Source organism: Pseudorca crassidens, chromosome 19 (genome assembly GCF_039906515.1).
Source record: "Pseudorca crassidens isolate mPseCra1 chromosome 19, mPseCra1.hap1, whole genome shotgun sequence".
In the NCBI taxonomy this organism is placed as follows: Eukaryota; Metazoa; Chordata; class Mammalia; order Artiodactyla; family Delphinidae; genus Pseudorca; species Pseudorca crassidens.
Window position 1 is genome coordinate 45,587,977 of NC_090314.1, and position 18,405 is coordinate 45,606,381.

The window sequence follows — 18,405 nt, forward strand, 5'->3', positions numbered from 1 at the left end:
TGGATAAAGAAGATGTGGTACATATATACAATGGAATATTACTCAGCCATAAAAAGGAACGAAATTGGGTCATTTGTAGAGACAAATGGATGGATCTAGAGACTGTCATACAGAGTGAAGTAAGTCAGAAAAAGAAAAACAAATATTGTATATCAACGCATATATGTGGAACCTAGAAAAATGGTACAGATGAACCGGTTTGCAGGGAAGAAATAGAGACACAGATGTAGAGCACAAACGTATGGACACCAAGGGGGAAAAGTGGCGGGCGGGTGGTGTGGGGTGGTGGTGGGATGAATTGGGAGATTGGGATTGAAATATATACACTAATATGCATAAAATAGATAACTAACAAGAGCCTCCTGTATAAAAAAATAAAATTAAAACAAAAAACCCAAAACCAAAAAACTGAATGGTGGGTGAGGGTGACCAAGTCTCAGTTTTACAGTTGACAAGAGTAAAACCCAGAGGAGTCTAGTGACTTGGCCAAGGTCACACAGATCTTTAACGTCTTTTTTTTTTTCCTTTTAATCCTGGTGATGGCAGTGCAGGAGGGACAGTCTCCCGGGTTGCCTGCTGGAAGCTTGAGGATGTTTCTGAATCTTCTAAGGAAAACCAAGATGCTCCTTCTGCCCCACACCCACCTCCCACTCAACAATCCCCACCTCACTTCACCCCCCCCGCATCAGGCTGAGCTAGCGCTGTGCAACTGATGACCCCTCAGTTTCCTCCCGTCCTTTAGTTTGTTCCAGTTCTTCCAAAGAATTCATGAGTTGAAGCAAGGAGGAACAGCCAGTCGAGGCTGGATCCTTAGCTTGAGTCACCCTTCCTGTCTCTCCTTAGCCAGTGCGTCTTTGTCTCTGGAGTACAGACCAGGACAAAGAAGAAAATGAGCTTTTTTCAAATAGTCCCAAGCACTTTTTTTGGAGTCTTCCTTCCTTTGCCTCTGCCTCTGCCCTGCACCATCAGCAAAGTTTAACTCCTGGCAGGAAGAATCGAATTTGACAGCAAGAATGTGTCCCAGCTGCTAGGGTGTTTTGTCACCCCCGAAGGGCTGATGGAGAGTGGTAGAAATGTCTACCCTCTGGTCGTGAGGGAACTGGTTGACCGTCTGTGGAAAGAGGATAATCTCTGGAGGGAAAAACAGCTTCTTTGGGGAAGGGGGTTAAGGAAGAGGGAGGAGAGGAAGAAGATGGTTGGTCAGTGCTTCCCATAATGGCTCGGGTGATTCATTTGATTTCAGTAGAAGGCAGACCCTGGGGTGACAAGAGGAAGGTAATGAGACAAGAATTCTTAACGGTTTACGATGAAGCAAATGCCCTCCAGCATTTTTCTGTGGACAAAATGTCCAGCTCAGGCTTCCCTGGTGGTGCAGTGGTTAAGAATCCCCCTGCCAATGCAGGGGACACAGGTTCGAGCCCTGATCCGTGAAGATCCCACATGCCGTGGCAACTAAGTTTGTGCACCATAACTACTGAGCCTGTGCTCTAGAGCCCGCGAGCCACAACTACTGAGGCCGCGTGCCGCAACTACTGAAGCCCGCACGCCTAGAGCCCATGCTCCGCAACAAGAGAAGCCACCACGATGAGAAACCCAAGCACCGCAACGAAGAGTAGCCCCCGCTCGCCGCAACTAGAGAAAGCCCGCGCGCAACAATGAAGACCCAACACAGCCAAAAATTAATTAATTAAAAAAAAATGTCCAGCTCATCTTGAGACATGCACCACGCTCCTTCCACCTGGTCAATAGATGCACAGTTCAAGGTCCTGCAGTTGAACTTTCCCACCACGCTGGAGATAAATCAGCCATTTTCACTGGCTAACAATGATTAATCCACCTGTCCCTCCACCTGTTTTTACCAACATGTTTTTGTGAAAAATGATCTGGGTCACTCACGTCAAAGGTGACAGCAGCTGATCCAGCCAATTTCTGTCTACCCCTAAACACCACCCCCCCACCCCACCAATGATCACTTCATAGGAAAAAAAAAAGCACCTGAAAATAAATTTTTCAAAAAATAAAACTATACATCTTGCAGTTCGCCCGTCACCCTTGAGAGACATCTATGCTGTTACTCAGACAAAGCCTTGGATTGAAGCTGGGTTTGGCCTCCCTGTTACCTTGTGCAGACAAGACCCACTCTCGTGATCATCACTGAGCAGAAAGGCAGCTCCTCTCTCAATAGAACCCAGAGCCCCAGTCAGAATAGAGGATTTGGCTGTAGATAAAGTCACAATTTCTTTTTGGTAATAAATGTAATTTTTGGATGAGGTGCATGGTCAATTACGGCTCCCTCCCTTTTGCTTTCCTGTCAGCAAAGAAGCTTGTCTGATTGAATGATTCAACCTTGCTCTGGGAAGAAGAAGTTGCCAGATACACTGGAACCAGCTGCACTTAGTTAATGGCAGACCAGACTGTACTTTCTGGAACCTTGCCTTCATGTTCTTCCCAAACCAAGATTCCCAAGCCTCTGAATTTCTGTTTGTGGAGAGAGTGCCTGGGGAGTGCCCAGCTAATGTGCCTGGTGAAGAGGGACCCATATAATTTTCCATCTTCATTGATTCCTAGACTCAGCTGTCATTTCCCCAGAGGGCATTAAGAAGTCTTGAGTCATCTGCAATTAGGACAAAATAATAGGGAGCTCACTGGTATTTGTATAAATGGATTCAGTTTCCATCGAAGGATCCCCCAGTCCACATAGTTAAGTAAATGGCTTCCCTGCCCAACTAGAGAGGGTGTGGAAATCCCTAAGGACGACTGGGATTTAACGTTGAATTCCTCAGAGAGCCAAGCGAGGCGATTTGCTCAATAAATGTTTGTTGAATTAAATTGGGGAACTTCTTTTTTTTTTTTTTAACTTTATTTTGGCTGCGCGGGCTCTAGGCGCGCAGGCTTCAGTAGTTGCGGTGCGCAGGCTCTAGAGCGCAGGCTCAGTAGCTGTGGCGCACAGGCTTAGTTGCTCCGCAGCATGTGGGATCTTGCCGGACCAGGGCTCAAACTCATGTCCCCTGCAATGGCAGGCGGATTCTTAACCACTGCGTCACCAGGGAAGTCCTGGAGATAGTTCTTTAAATGAGAGAATTCTCAACATAAACCTCCAGCAACTCAAATGCTTCTTCCACTGTATTCGCCACAACTATCCACAAGTCCTCTGAGGACTTAGAGTTCCACCGTTTCTCTCTTCAGTCAGCTTTCTAGTAGGCTCAAGTCCTTTGGGGCCTCACCTCTTTCCGCACGCGATAAAATTTTGCTGGAGGCAGCAGGACGGGGGGTGGAAGTTAGAAAGGTAGAGACTGGCAAGTAGTCTCATGATGTATGCAATTGCTCTGATGAAGAGAGTCCCCCTGCCTGGCGGGCAGCCTACCAGAGGGACTCCCCCACTGCCCAGTGTGCCCAGAATGGGATATCAGCTCCATCTGGACTCCTCATCAACACGAGTATGCTCCCTGAGTTTCCTCCAGAAGGTAGGGTTTACCCCTGGCTCCCTATATGCTGAGCACGTGATGGCACCCCGCCCAACTCAGACACGCTGGCTCCTAGCAGCCCAGGGGACACCCAGACAGTGGCCTTTGAATATTGTGTCAGAGCATCTGGCCTATTTGCCCTTGACTCACCTCAGACCACAGAAACTTCAGTCCCCAGGGATCACACAAGAGTTACTCAATACGTTCTAGGAAGGCTTATCTGGATAGAGGGAAGGGGTCACCTCTTCTGCGGGGCCCACTACCTGTGGCCAGGCAGTCTCGATGATGCAGAACACCCTCCCCCTCAACACTACGAGTACATGTGTCATTTGCAGCCCACCAGGCCACCACCACCATCATCCCTGCTCTCCAGGTAAGGCATGGCAGGGGAGGGTTGCTTGGACCAGCAGAGACAATGTGGTCAAGGGCAGTTGGATTCTGCTTGAGCTGGGTAGGAGCCCAGGGGGTGGAGTGGGGATGAGACTCCAGCTCATACCTCCTGGACGAGGTTTTAATCATTTCCAGCACGGAATGTGGTGAACCTTTGCTACAAACTCATTTGCTCTGAATTTCTATTCCCTGTCCCCAAACTACCCCTTACAAAGCAACCATGGACTTCCTAATGGGGAATTTGTGTGGGTTTTAACAAGTTTTATTCCCACTGGCTCTTATTCTTGAAAATGCATCAGTCTGTCACCTGAGTCAGCCCCTGCTCCCTTCACAGTCCTAGGTCATCTGAGTGTGAGGTTTTGGTCTCTAGGCGACTGCAGGATGGTTTCTGTTTGTAGGGGTGAGCAGGCAGCATTGCTTCTCATAACTTGGTGTTTGTTACTTTATTCCTTGTCTACATCCATGGTTATAATAGCATTGTATTTACTTCCTGGTGATTATTTGTATATATTGATATATCTGTATCTATATCTATATCATATCTATATCTGTATCTAATCTCCAGGTACAAATGAAAGAAAGCTCAAAGTACGAAGCCCTTTCCAGAGTCCCCAGTCCCCAGTTTGCTGGTGTTTTTATTTAGAACCACATATTCATCATATTGTTTTTGCATGCACATGCATTCACTCTGTTGCTTAAACTTATGTGTTAAAACCCCAAAGGGCGAATTCCCTGGCTGTCCAGTGGTTAGCGCTCTGTGCTGCCACAGCAGGGGGCACAGGTTCGATCCCTGGTCAGGGAACTAAGATCCCACAAGCCACATGGCACTGCCAAAAAAACAGCAACAACAAAATTAATCAGTGCATTCAAAGATGATTATTTTCTGGCCCTAAGAGATATAGAGCCAATATTGTGAAGAAGGTTTGATCTCGCAAATCAGAGGCATTTCCTAGACCCTAATGCAGTTAAGAAATGCCCAGCAACATGGCAGTTCCCAGTACAATAGAACTTACTATATTTTAAAATTAATAAATTAAAAGTTGAATAGCTAGAGCACCAAGACTTCTCTTTGTTCCAAAATAAGTGCAGTTGCAGACTTAGGAAATCAGGCATCTTTGCAAGAACCATGGCAGATTTAGACTCTGTCCTGTGTCTCTGGCCGGGTTTCGGAACCAGGAGGGCAGCCCCTTGCACTGTCAAGCAACAATGCCAAAGTTAATCATTGGCCGTGCCAGCCCACGGACGATCACGCCGTTTTTCTGTGCCTGTTTTCCTATTTTACGTAAATCACACTGAACACGTTTGCATCAACCTACTGGTGATGCACCTTTGATCAATAGATTTTAGACAAAAGCGGTTTTTGAGTCCAAAGATCAGGGCTGGGTTGACCTGCAGACTGGATACAGAGTGTATAAAACAGAGGCAAGACACAGGCTGATAGCAGAGCAATCACCACCAAGTCTGAAATAACTGCAAGGCCGCAGCCAAAGGCTTCCTGAGTGAGGATGGAGGAGGGAATGAATGCTCTGCACGATTTTGGGGTCCAGTCAACGCACTACCTCCAGGTGAATTATCAGAACTCCCAGGATTGGTTCATCTTGGTGTCCGTGATCGCAGACCTCAGGAATGCCTTTTATGTCCTCTTCCCCATCTGGTTCCATCTCCGAGAAGCTGTGGGCATCAAACTCCTCTGGGTAGCTGTGATTGGAGACTGGCTCAACCTCGTCTTTAAGTGGTGAGTAAGAGCCAGACAAAGAGGACCTCGGCAAGGAGAGGCTGGCATTCTCTCTGGAAATGTCTGCCCGTCAGAAGTTGCCTTCTCCATGTTATTCAGGAAGGCACAGCTTACTCCCCTCCTGACTTTGGATCCTCTACAGAATGAGGGTAGACAGAGAAAACCCTGTCAGTGAGCTGAAGATACAGGAAAGGCTATGTCATATGGATGGAAGGCCAGCTGGACCTTGTGAATTATAGGCTATAAGCAAAGAAACACCGTTTTATTACTATGAAACAGCATAGGTGACATAAAGATAGATGTACGAAGGAAGAAAAATGAGGTATGAAGAAGGGAAACACATAGGCAATTTCAAAACTTGTTGTGTGGGGTCATGAGAAGTAATCCAGGGAACTCTCTTGCTCAGCCACCTACCGGCTGTATGTCCTGGACAACTCGTAGCAACTCTCTGAGTTTCTGTTTTATAATCTGTAAACTTAGATTATCTCTGAGACCTTAATAATTAGTATAGTTATTAACATTTATCGAACACGTAGTATGTGCCAGGCCATGTGCTAAGCACTTTAAGGCACTGAGTTAAACGACTAGAAAAACACAGGTGGTGTCGGAGGCAGGATTGAAGCCCAGGCAGGCTGGTTTCAGAGGCAACGCTCTTATGAACTATGTTACATCCAGTGTTGATAAACTGACTCTTGGGGGTAAAAAGCCCTGATTTTAGTATTTGCCAGTTTCTACTGTGTATATTATCCCACTTTCAAGCTACCGTTGGGTCCAGCTTGCATCTGGTAGCCAGTACCGGATGACTCCAACACATTACTGGTTTGACCTCTATTTCCTCGTCTAGAAAATGAAGAGGTTGGACCAGCCGCCCTCTAAGATCTTTACCATCCCTAAAATTATCTTTGTTCACTGGTAGGTGATTCTTAAGATCTCTTCTAGCTCTAATTTTCTTTGGCCATAAACAAGAAAACTCCTTTAGGGTAGGAAAGAACATCGTTATTGGGCTCAGAAGCCCAAGGCGTATTGATGGGATTCTGAAATTCCTGTTGAAAAATCGACTTTGTCTGTAACTTCTGGTATTCAATAGCATAACTCTAACAAATAAAAAGATAAAACGTTATTCCAAACATCTAATTTCATGTAAAGAACCATGGATTTTCTCTGAGTTGGTAGAGGTCAGAATTCGTGGCTAATTTTAGTGAGAAATCACTGTTCCTCCACTGCAGGGCAAAGGAGGCATCCTGACCAACCCCTCACACCTGTTTCCACAATGAAAAACATGCTATGAAAGGGAAAGCGGTTTGTCTGAGATATTCTGTTTCAAAGCTGAGAGGATACAGAACAAGCCCCTGAAGCTATGTATGTCCTAACAGAGAGTGATTCTGATGGCAACAGAGACCACATCCCCTGGTGGGGCTTGTCCTTGGGGCTGGGGCTCATTCTCCGGTGTCCGGAAGAAACCCAAGACGCTGGAGGCCAGCAGAAAGAGAACCCGTAGAATATGCAAGTCCAAGTTGCAAACTGTAGTTCCTATGCATCCTGCCAGAACAAATTCTTCTTGGGGTTTAAAAAAAAAAAAAGTCACATAGTTGCCGTTAATACGGCTTTGAGGATATTGGATTTATTTATTTATGTTTGAATAAATAATACCTTCAAATAGTGCAAAATTCAAAAGTTATATAATGGGTGCACCATAAAGTCTCCCTCCCGGGACTTCCCTGGTGGCCCAGGGGTTAAGAATCCTCCTGCCAATGCAGGGGACACGGGTTCAAGCCCTAGTCCGGGAAGATCCCACATGCCACGGAGCAACTAAGCCCATGTGCCACAACTACTGAGCCTGTGCTCTAGAGCCCATGAGCCACAACTACTGAGCCTGTGTGCCACAACTACTGAAGCCCACGCACCTAGAGCCCGTGCTCTGCAACAAGAGAAGCCACTGCAATGAGAAGCCCGTGCACCACAATGAAGACCCAACACAGCTAAAAATAAATAAATAAAATATTAAAAAAAAAAAAAAGTCTCCCTCCCTTGCCCCTCTCCAGCCATCCAGTTCCCCTTCTTGGAGGTGCCCGTGATACCAGTGTTCTGTGTAGGATCACATGGGTCTTCTCCTTGAGCTACTCTCTCTTCTCGAAGGTGTGGCATTGGGACAAAGTGTTCCCTCAGTAATTCCAGATATCGGTTCTGCTTTTTCACAGGATTCTCTTTGGACAGCGCCCATACTGGTGGGTCCTGGACACCGACTACTACAGCAACACCTCCGTGCCGCTGATAAAGCAGTTCCCGGTCACCTGTGAGACCGGTCCAGGTGAGACTCGCAGCCCTTGTCCAGACAGAAACTGAGTGGACCTTGCTCACAGTGGACACCTGGTAACAATGTTCTGGATGAAGCTGTCTTTGAGGGAGACATGAGCAGAGCCACTCTTGCAAGCTTTGGTCATGGTCTTGGATTTGGTACAACTCCATTTTATTTTATTTATTTGTTTTTGGCTGCGTTGGGTCTTTGTTGCTGTGCACAGGCTTTCTCTAGTTGTGGCGAGCGGGGGCTACTCTTCGTTGTGGTGCGTGGGCTTCTCATTGCAGTGGCTTCTCTTGTTGCAGAGCATGGGCTCTAGGCATGTGGGCTCAGTAGTTGTGGCACGCGGGCTCCGTAGTTGTGGCTTGCAGGCTCTAGAGCACAGGCTTAGTAGTTGTGGCGCACGGGCTTAGTTACCCCGCGGCATGTGAGATCTTCCTGGACCAAGGCTCGAACCCATGTTCCCTGCATTGGCACACTGATTCTTAACCACTGCACCACCAAGGAAGTCCAGTACAACTCCATTTGAATTCACTTAAGCAAGGCCTTCCAAATAGCCCATGACTGACACTTTGGAAATCTGCCTAATGTTTCCAGAACCGAAATTGCTAGTCCAGAAAGGCAAGGGCTCCGTCACAGGCAAAGGGCTCAGGAGAGTAACTGTGCTGTGGCCCTTTGTCCAGGGAAGGGAACATGGTAGAGGCCTTAGCCCCTGGCTGTGCTTCCCAGAGGCCTGGCCCGGGAGATGTGGCCTCCCGAGCTGACTGTCCAATCCCACACCCTGTCTGTATTTTACTAGGTACATCCAGACAGGTGTTTTTCAGCCACATGATAGATTTAATTTTTCAGTAAAGAAAGGAAAACTCAACCCCGTTGCTCACCCGTAGGTCTCAGTGTTAGTGTCCCTTCCTCAAACACCCTATCACTGACCCCCAGACTAGGGCATGGCCCTTAGTTATTTGTTCTCACAAATCCTTGATTCACTTCAGAGCATATCCATTCATTCAAGTGTTATTTATCTAACACCTGTGCCAAACACTGTTCTAGGTACTTGAAATGCTTCAGTGAATAAAACAAAGATCCCTACCCGTGGGAATTCCCTGTCGGTCCAGTGGTTAGGACTCGGTGCCTTCACTGTGGTGGCCTGGGTTCAACTCCTGGTCAGGGAACTAAGATCCTGCAAGCCGTGCAGCGTGGCAAAAAAATAAAAAGTTCCCCCTCTTGTGGAGCTTAAATTTGCATGGGGTGTGTGTGTGTGTGTGTGTGTGTGTGTGCGTGTGTGTTATAAAAAAAATCATAATACACAAGTAAAATATTTAGGATATTAGAGGAAGAAGAAGGAGGAGGAGGAAGAAAGAAAGGCAAGGCTTTACCTCTGCGGTTCCCTGCAAAGCAGACTCAGATGGAGATCAGCATGCAGGAGGTAGGCTGCTCTTGGGAGCAGCATTCGTAGAAGAAAGGGACAGAAGCCACCTGGGCAGAAGAAACCTAGTTGCGATTCAGTCTCAGCCAACCCCATAGGAGCTCTGAATTGATTCAAGGAGACCAGACCCTTATACCCCAATAGAGACCAGTGATTGGGTGCAGGCTCCCCCCTCAGGGAGAGGGTAGCTGTGATCAAGACAGCTCTTTTCAGCCCAGGGCAAGACTTCCAGAGAAGTCTGAGAGCTGAGGGCCATCTGCAACCACACTCTCAACAAGAGAAAGGGGAAATAACTCTTCAGTCCAGAAGGGGATCTGAGTGGCACATCTCAGGACCCTCCATCTTTCAGGGAAGAGGAAGCAGGAATAGGAATTGAACGCAGGATTAAATAAGGTGGTCAGGGTAGGACTCATGGAGAAGGTGAGATCTGAGCAAAAACTTGAAAGAGGCGAGGGAATTAGCCAGTAAATTTCTGAAGGAAGTAGTGTCTGGTTAGAAAGGCCAACATCACAGGGACACTGAAGTGGGCGTGTGTTTAAAGGAGAGCCATGAGGCCAGCATGGCTGGAGCAGACTGAGCAGAGAGTGGAAGAGAGATAGTGGAAGGCAGATGGGTTTGTGATTGTATACCCAGCACGTTGATTCTTTTTGTAATCTCTAGATTGTATATAACCGCAAGAGCTATGACCTTCTCTGACTTTGCTCACCACTGTACTCCCCAAGCCTAGCATGGTGCTGGGCACGTAGTAGGAGCTCAATAGATATTCGTTAAATAAATGACTACATGGATAAAGGAATGGATGGCAGGATGGGTAGATGGATGAAAGGATGGATGGGTGGATGGATAATTGGATGGATGGATGGATGGATGGATGGAAAGATAGGTTTCAGTCTTTTCCATCAATAGTTGTTCAGCAGTTAGTTGTGATTTTGGTATGCTCATGAGAGGAGGTGAGCCCAGGGTCCTTCTACTTCAACATCTTGTAGCTTTTCCATTAAATTTCCTGAATGGAAAGATAGATGGATGGATGGATAGATGGATGAATGGATGTATGGAAAGATGGATAGATGGAAGGATGGATGGTTGGATGGATAGATGATGCCCCCTAGCAATCTCCCACATGGAGACTTTTAACCCTTGGTTCATTCATTCATCTCTTTCCTATTCTTTAGGGAGTCCCTCTGGCCATGCCATGGGTACGGCAGGTGTATACTATGTGATGGTCACGTCTACCCTCTCTATCTTTCGGGGAAAGAAAAAGCCAACCTACAGATTTCGGTAAGAACTCAGCTCTGGGTTGTGGGTGGTGGAGGGCAGGAGGTGGCTCTCTGAAACTGACACACCACTTACTCTTCTTCACGTGCCCCCAGCCCACCCCATGACTTAGGCTGGTACTGATAAGAGTTGTGGCATTTCTGCTGAGAGTGAATATTAGAGTCACAGAATGTTAGGGCTGGAAGGGACCCACTTAATGAATGTTGTGAATGGGCAACACCTAATTTTAGAGATCAGTAAAAAAGGCCTAACATAGCAGAGGGGTTTCTCGAGATCAGCTAGTAAGCTAGAAGCAGGCTTTAAACAAAAACCCATTTCTGTACCAACAATTGAGACGCCCCGTCCAGGTTAAAATAAACAAAGAAGCAGAAGACATTCCTTCTATGGGGAATTCTGGGTATGCAGACACTGTGAAAATCCTTAATTATGAAACATAAAATAGGGAGGTTAAAATTCACATACACAGGGGTTCACCACTTGCCATGGTTATCTTTGAATTTTGAATACAGGCTTCAATTTACAAAAATTCCACTGATGAAACCTGAGTTTGCCAGGCTCCAACATTCCTGCTGAGGCTGTTCTCTTTGCTGAAGGATCTATAACTGGGTTCTCTTATGGCTGCCTCTTCCATTGCAGGTGCTTGAACATCATTTTGTGGTTGGGATTCTGGGCAGTGCAGCTGAATGTCTGTCTTTCGCGAATCTACCTTGCTGCTCATTTTCCCCATCAAGTTGTTGCTGGAGTCTTGTCAGGTACCAGCTGCTCTGGCTCCCTCCCTCCAACTCCCCACCTATACCATTCCTCCCTCATCAGGACAAAATCCCAGCATTCCTGCCATGTTCTGTGTATAATCAATGCTATTAGCATTTCAGTGGGTTGAAAGTCAAGGGTGGGCGATTTGAAAGGACTCATTTCTATAGGAGTGCCCAGATGTACACAACTAAGTATGTTCCAGAAACATGACAATACAGAAAATTAACCTACCCAGTTGAATTCGCTTGAAATCTCCAAGATATTTACATTCTTTATTTCTTACGGGTCTTCAGTTGGAAGTGGCCCCTAGTTTAGTCTTAAGAAAAGCTACCAAATTTAACAAATTAACACCATATCCTTGGAAAGCTCTTTATTTAAATAAATTCATTTGCAAACCTAACAGATACCCACAGCTGGTCTTTATTATAGGTTCTGAATTTTGAATATTTTGTTTTCTTGGATCCAGTTTTTGAGGGGCAGAAGAGACTTTGGTTAAGTGTAAGCAAGAATTTCTTGACTTTGTGGAAAGCACTAGAATATAAGACCTTAAGGAAAATGCAGCATTTTTCCCCTGGAGACCTGAAAAAGCAGAGCAGGGTAGAATTCACAGAAGCATGTTGAGAACAAGGGAAATAATGGCTTCATGGCAACCACGGAATTAACACAGCATTTAGCACGGGGTTCCGTGTTTGAGAAAGAGCCTGGAAGTTCATGTTACATGAAAGACCCAGGAATGTTTAAGTTAGAGAGGAGAATAACTATCTTTCCTTATTTTATTTTTTGAATTCCCAGTCTGTCTTAGTCTCTTCTTTTTTTCCCCCCCAGTTTATTAGTGTTTTTTTTTTTTTTTAGTTTTTTAATTGAAGTATAGTTGATTTACAATATCATGTTAGTTTCAGGTGTACAGCACAGTAATTCAGATATATATACAGGTATAGCTATCTATATATATATACACATACACATATATATATATTCATTTTCAGATTCTTTTCCCTTATAGGTTATTATAAAATATTGAGTTTAGTTCCCTGTGCTATAGAGTAGGTCCTTGTTGGTTATCTATTTTATATAGTGTGTATATGTTAATCCCAACCTCCTAATTTATCCCTCACCGCTGAGAATAAGTATCTTTAAATGTGCTGACAGAGGCTCTAGATTTACCACTTATTAACACCTGTGGAAAAAAACTGAGACCAATAGACATCATTAGAAGGAGAGAGGTTTTATTTAGCTCAGCACAAGGAAGAACTGTCTAATGATCAAATCCATGCAAAGATGAAATGGGCTCCCTGAGTGGCAGTGAGCTCTTCATCCCTGAGGGTATTCAAGTAGAGACAGGAGGACCCCCCACACACACACACACAGATACACAGAGGAAACTTGCATGTGGAGTGAGGAAGTATGTGACATGACTCTTCCATCTGAAAGAATCTGTGGCTGAGGACAGGCTGGAATCACATATGGGAAGAAAACAAATGACCCTCAATCTGGCATCTGTGATTTAACTCCACAGTGGTGAGGTGGATGGCATGTCACCCATTGCTCCAAACCCACCTCTAGCTGAAGGGCCAGCGTCTTCCCCAGTTCTCACGGTCATTCTTTCTTCCGCTCAGGCATTGCGGTTGCTGAGACTTTCCGCCACATCCGGAGCATCTACAACGCCAATCTCAAGAAATACTTTCTCATTACCTTCTTCCTGTTTAGTTTTGCCATTGGATTTTACCTGCTGCTAAAGGGGCTGGGGGTCGACCTCCTGTGGACCGTAGAGAAAGCCAAGCGAAGGTGTGAGCGGCCAGAATGGGTCCACATTGACACTACGCCCTTTGCCAGCCTCCTCAAGAACCTGGGGACACTCTTTGGCCTGGGTCTGGCTCTCAACTCCAGCATGTACAGGGAGAGCTGCAAAGGCAAGCTTAGCAAGTGGTTCCCGTTCCGCCTCAGCTGCATTGTGGCCTCCCTCGTCCTCCTGCATCTCTTTGACTCTTTGAAACCCCCATCCCACATCGAGCTGATCTTCTATGTCCTGTCCTTCTGCAAGAGTGCGGCAGTGCCCCTGGCGTCTGTCAGTCTCATCCCCTACTGCCTGGCCCAGGTCCTGGGCCAGCCGAACAAGAAGACTTTGTAAAGGGATGTGGAGTCTTCAGAATTTAAAAGTCGATGACTGCACCAAGGATTGAAGGTGGCTAGGGCCTTCTGCCAGCCTGTTGTGAGGCCAGAGGTACTATAGAGTCAGCTCAGGCGACACCCCCTTCCCCCTTTGCAATTCTAATTGCATTGGGTGATGTTTTTTTGAAACGCTAATAAGGCTCTTTGAGAAAAGCCTTATTGGAGGTTGGGTCATTCTGGCTTTTCTTCCACGAAGATATACTTACTCTTTTGTCCAATACACAAAAGCAAGACTTCTTGGTAGGGCCAGCTCATAACGCCAGGCTGGGGATCACACTGAATTTTCTACTCATGCTCATCCTTACCCAGAAAAGGAGAAAGGAGCAGTGGATTTGATAGGGAAAGAAGGATTGATTAAGGAGGATTTTTAAATATCTTGCATGTCATGCAAATTGTATGTCAAACAATATCTTAATGGCTTCGATGATACACGAATCTTTAGGTAAAGGGCTCTCAACGGTGGGGGACCAACTTAAAGTACAATGAATAGGTCCTTAGTGGAGTAATTCTGCTTCTTGTATTTTTCTATTATATATCCATGGTCATTGTATTTACTGGGATTTCTGAATGGCTGCAGTGATCTGGGTATTGCACTAGGTCAGAATACTCAGGCAATGTCAGCTTCTCCTCTATAACATTCGATCTTTCTCCTTATTAGCCCAGCTCTGCTTTCCCCAGCATTTTCCACTGATTCCACAACCACCCTGCTGGATCCTCAGATGCCTAAAAGTGACTCTATAGTGGTGCTTTTGTATGTTTCAGTTAAGCTCTGAAACCTTGGGCAAAATGGCAAGGAGAGGGCCAGGATTTCTCTCTCCAGAAGGTCACTCCAATGTTACTTTTGATTCCTGGAGGTAAATATGACTCCTCTCTCTATCCCAAGCCAATCAAGAGTGCATTCTTGGAGGAAAAGCCAACTCCTCCTCTTTGCCTATTCTCTAGTCTCAACTAATTTGCAGAATATGTCCTTTAAAAAAAATGTTGAAGCCTATTTATTTGAGAGTCCTTGTTTTTTCTACTCATTATATAGCTTACCATATAGTATCATTCACACCAACCATCCTGGTCATAACATCTTTGCCAAGAAAAATATATACGTGCAGTATTTTATTAAAACAACATTTTACTTAAGAATGAAGTCTTGCTGATTACTATATTTTAGAGGCAATGTGATCTGAAGGTTCTCATTCTGGCTTAGCTAAATTTCTAGGTCTTTCTCTATTTCCCTAAACAAATAATTTGGTTTCTATATACTTATGTTTTCTTTTTGCAAGAGGAAGGTGCTTTGTCTTGGGTTGCCCAGGAGTCCCAGTAGGGCTGCTGAGACTTACAAAGTGTTCACAGGGGCAAAGGTAGAGTCGAGCATATCAACAGAGTCACAATATCATATTCTAGTTGGCCAAGGCTGAACATTATTTACCAGACCACAGCGCAGCATGAGTTGCTCTATGGGGTCAAACTGTTACCGAGTCCAAGCTCGCTCTGCTTGCTACACGACAGGCCAATAAATCGGGAGACGAGGTGCTGGGGCAAGGAATACAAGTTTATTCGGAAAGCTGGCAGACAGAGAAGATGGCAGACTAATGTCTCCAAAAAAACCCATCTTATCAGGGTTTGGATGCCAGTTTCTTTTATAGAACAGAGGGGGAGGAGATGAGGAAGTAAAATTAAAAGGCCATAAGGTTTGCGAATGTCCCCTGGAATGGCCAGCCCTGGGGTGGGGATGTGTTCATTTCTTCTTTCTTGCCGCCATCCACAGGTGGACAGGGTCAGGATGTTTCCCTGAACAAAGGCACTTTGGTTTAACATTCAAGCAGAGGGGACAGGGTTCCCTAAGGCAGGCCACTGTGTATAGACAGTATCCTTTTAATGAACAAAAGCAATCAGAAGCAAAGGTTAAAATAAAAGAAACAGATCCAACATGGAGTCAGGATTGGCTCTCTCCTGTTACAAAACTGCAATTTGGGGGCAGACAGGCAAGATCATTACCAAACTAAGCAATCAGGGAATGTAAGTCATAGCAGCAGAACAAGACTGAGCAGGGAATTCCCTGGTGGTCCAGTGGTTAGGACTCTGCGCTTCCACCTCAAGGGGCGCAGGTTCAATCCCTGGTCCTGGCCAAAAAAAAACTGAGCAGACTGTGGAATCCAGTAACCCAGTGTCAGCAAGGTTTTGGGTTATAGTTAAAGAAAATATGAACAGGGCAAGTGATAGCACCGAGGGCTGCTCAAGGGAGCTACTGAAAGTATTTCTGCAGGATTTATTTCATCCTGGGCGCAGGGTCCCACCTCCAGAAGCCTCGACTCATCAGCATATCTCTGGATCTACCGAGAGTGAGTCTGATCATTCGCTTCAGAACTTTGGGATGTGAATCTTTAGGGAAAGGTGAGTCCTCCTACCGAATTTTATTTCTTCAGGGGTGGCACCAGGCCCCTCTGACACACTAACGGTCTCACCAAGGATGAAGGGAAACGGTCTTGTTCTGTCTGAATTGAACCCCACTGCTTGGGCATGGCCTCCAGCCTGGGTGGTTTATTTGCCCTCAGGGACCAAGTCCAGATTCCTTGCAGTAGGATTCTGGCAGAAAGTAAATAATGTCCCTGCCCCCAGCAGTTGGTGAGGTTAATAAAGACACATAATAAAAGATGAAATTTGGGCTTAATATATACCAGGCTCTGTTCTAAGTATTTTATTTATTTATACAGTGAATTCCCTTAATTCTCCCAAGGTTTCTGTGAGGTGGGTGTTAGAATTTATGTTCACAGTACATATGAATAGGCACAGAAGGATTAGGTATCTTGCCCAGAATAGAGGAGCCAGTTTAAGAGCTAGGCAGTCTGACTCCAAGTTCATCCTCTATCCTCTACCCCACAGATGCCAGTAAGACTAATGGCTGCATCAAACCATCCTTCCAATACCAGATACAACTCTTCATTCAGACCGCAGAGATTTTGATTTCTTGTGGCCAAAGGACAAATACCGTTGTTGTTGTTGTTGTTTTAATTTTTGGCTGTGTTAGGTCTTCTTGCTGTGTGCGGGCTTTCTCTAGTTACAGCAAGCAGGGGCTACTCTTTGTTGTGGTGCACGTGCTTCTCATTGCGGTGGCTTCTCTTGTTGTGGAGCACAGGATCTAGGCGTGCAGGCTTCAGTAGTTGTGGCACATGGGCTCGGCAGTTGTGGCTCGTGGGCTCTAGAGTGCAGGCTCAGTAGTTGTGGCACACGGGCTTCGTTGCTCCGCGGCATGTGGGATCTTCCCGGACCAGGGATCGAACCCGTGTCCCCTGCATTGGCAGGCAGATTCTTAACCACTGCGCCACCAGGGAAGTCCCCAAATAATGTATATTAATGCATATATGTGGAATCTAGAAAAATGGTACAGATGAAACTATTTGCAGGGCAGGAATAGAAACACAGACGTAGAGAATTTACGTGTGGACACAGTGGGGAAGGGGAGGGTGGGATGAATTGGGAGATTAGATTTGACATAAATACACTACCATGTGTAAAATAGATAGCTAGTGGGAACCTGCTATATAGCACAGGGAGCTCAGCTCGGTGCTCTGTGATGACCTAGAGGTGTGGGAAGGGGGCAGGGGAGGGAGGGAGGTCCAAGAGGGGATTCACTTCATCCTACAGCAGAAACTAACACAACACTGTAAAGCAATTATACTCCAATTAAAAAAAAACACACACAGAGTGATCCTCCCAGCGAGCTAGTATTTATTTCTAAGTATGAAGATACCGTATTTCAAAGTTAATTTCATAAACTAGCTATTGGAACAGGCATGACCATGTTAGATTAACAGCAGTGTCTAAAACAACCTTAGCTATTTCTTTTCTTTCTTTCAAGGAAGAGCTTAAAAGCCATGCTCAGCCTATCTGTGTCAGACAGTAAGTAACTTATTTCTACAATCGAGATAGCACGAGAAGGTAGAATTACCACAAAGAACTTTTGGTATAGAGCCATATACAGGAGTAGAAAGTAAAGAGACATCGTGGAAGATTATTTAGATCAGAGACTCCACAAATACAGGACTGCTACCTTTCACTGGGACAGGCAAAGTCTAGAAATGGACAGCCCTAAGGGCTAAGAATTTGTGACGGGTAAAGCCGAGCAGAGTGTCAGGCCATGATCAATTTGTAATATAGCCAATGTACCAGCACATTTTGAACACAGATCTTTTCCCCAAGTTACAGATGTATGTTTGCTTTAGAAACGACTTGTGAAACCTCAGGATGGAAGTAAGTTTAAGTGACCAATGACCGTTTTAAACCAAGGTCCATGTTATATTATAGCATAATTTGATAGATTGGTCTAGCAGTCTATCCGTTTTAGGGAAATAGGTTTGAGGATGATACACACACACACACACACACACACACACACTATACAATTGTATTATTGCCCTAGGAAAACAGACCCATTAAGAAAATGCAACTTCTGGGACTTCCCTGGTGGCGCCACTGCCTGCCAATGCAGGGGACACAGATTCGAGCCCTGGTCCAGGAAGATCCCACGTGCCATGGAGCAACTAAGCCCATGTGCCACAACTACTGAGCCTGTGCTCTAGAGCCCGCCAGCCACAACTACTGAGCTCGTGTGCCACAACTACTGAAGCCCATGCGCCTAGAGCCCATGCTCTGCAACAATGAAAGCCACTGTAATGAGAAGTCCGTGCACCACAGCGAAGAGTAGCCCCTGCTCCCCGCAGCTATGGAAAGCCCCACGCAGCAACGAAGACCCAACGCAGCCAAAAATAAATAAATAAATTTATTTTTTTAAAAAAGAAAAGGAAATGCAATGTCTGCTGCTTCACTGCAGAGAAACCAAGGGCATAAAATTTTTGTTTTTACTTTTTTTTAACAAAACTTATAATAGCTTTAAAAATTTATAACAGGG

The 18,405-nt window shown here is 45.6% G+C and overlaps 1 protein-coding gene across 1 annotated transcript; it reads left to right on the forward strand.

Moving 5' to 3' along the window:
- Positions 1 to 5,308: 5,308 nt before the first annotated feature.
- Positions 5,309 to 14,639, forward strand: G6PC1 (glucose-6-phosphatase catalytic subunit 1). The gene is made up of 5 exons (XM_067716205.1): positions 5,309 to 5,589; positions 7,788 to 7,897; positions 10,481 to 10,586; positions 11,220 to 11,335; positions 12,953 to 14,639. Exons 1-5 carry the CDS (start codon positions 5,360 to 5,362, stop codon positions 13,462 to 13,464), a joined length of 1,074 nt encoding a protein of 357 aa, XP_067572306.1. The 5' UTR covers positions 5,309 to 5,359; the 3' UTR covers positions 13,465 to 14,639.
- The last annotated feature ends 3,766 nt before the right edge of the window (positions 14,640 to 18,405 follow it).

Bases quoted from the DNA above. Each gene is read 5' to 3' on its own strand.
- G6PC1 (XM_067716205.1), top strand. From the start codon at position 5,360: ATGGAGGAGGGAATGAATGCTCTGCACGATTTTGGGGTCCAGTCAACG. The intron at 7,898-10,480 runs GTGAGACTCGCA...CCTATTCTTTAG, and splicing joins CACCTGTGAGACCGGTCCAG to GGAGTCCCTCTGGCCATGCC. The intron at 11,336-12,952 runs GTACCAGCTGCT...TCTTCCGCTCAG, and splicing joins TGTTGCTGGAGTCTTGTCAG to GCATTGCGGTTGCTGAGACT.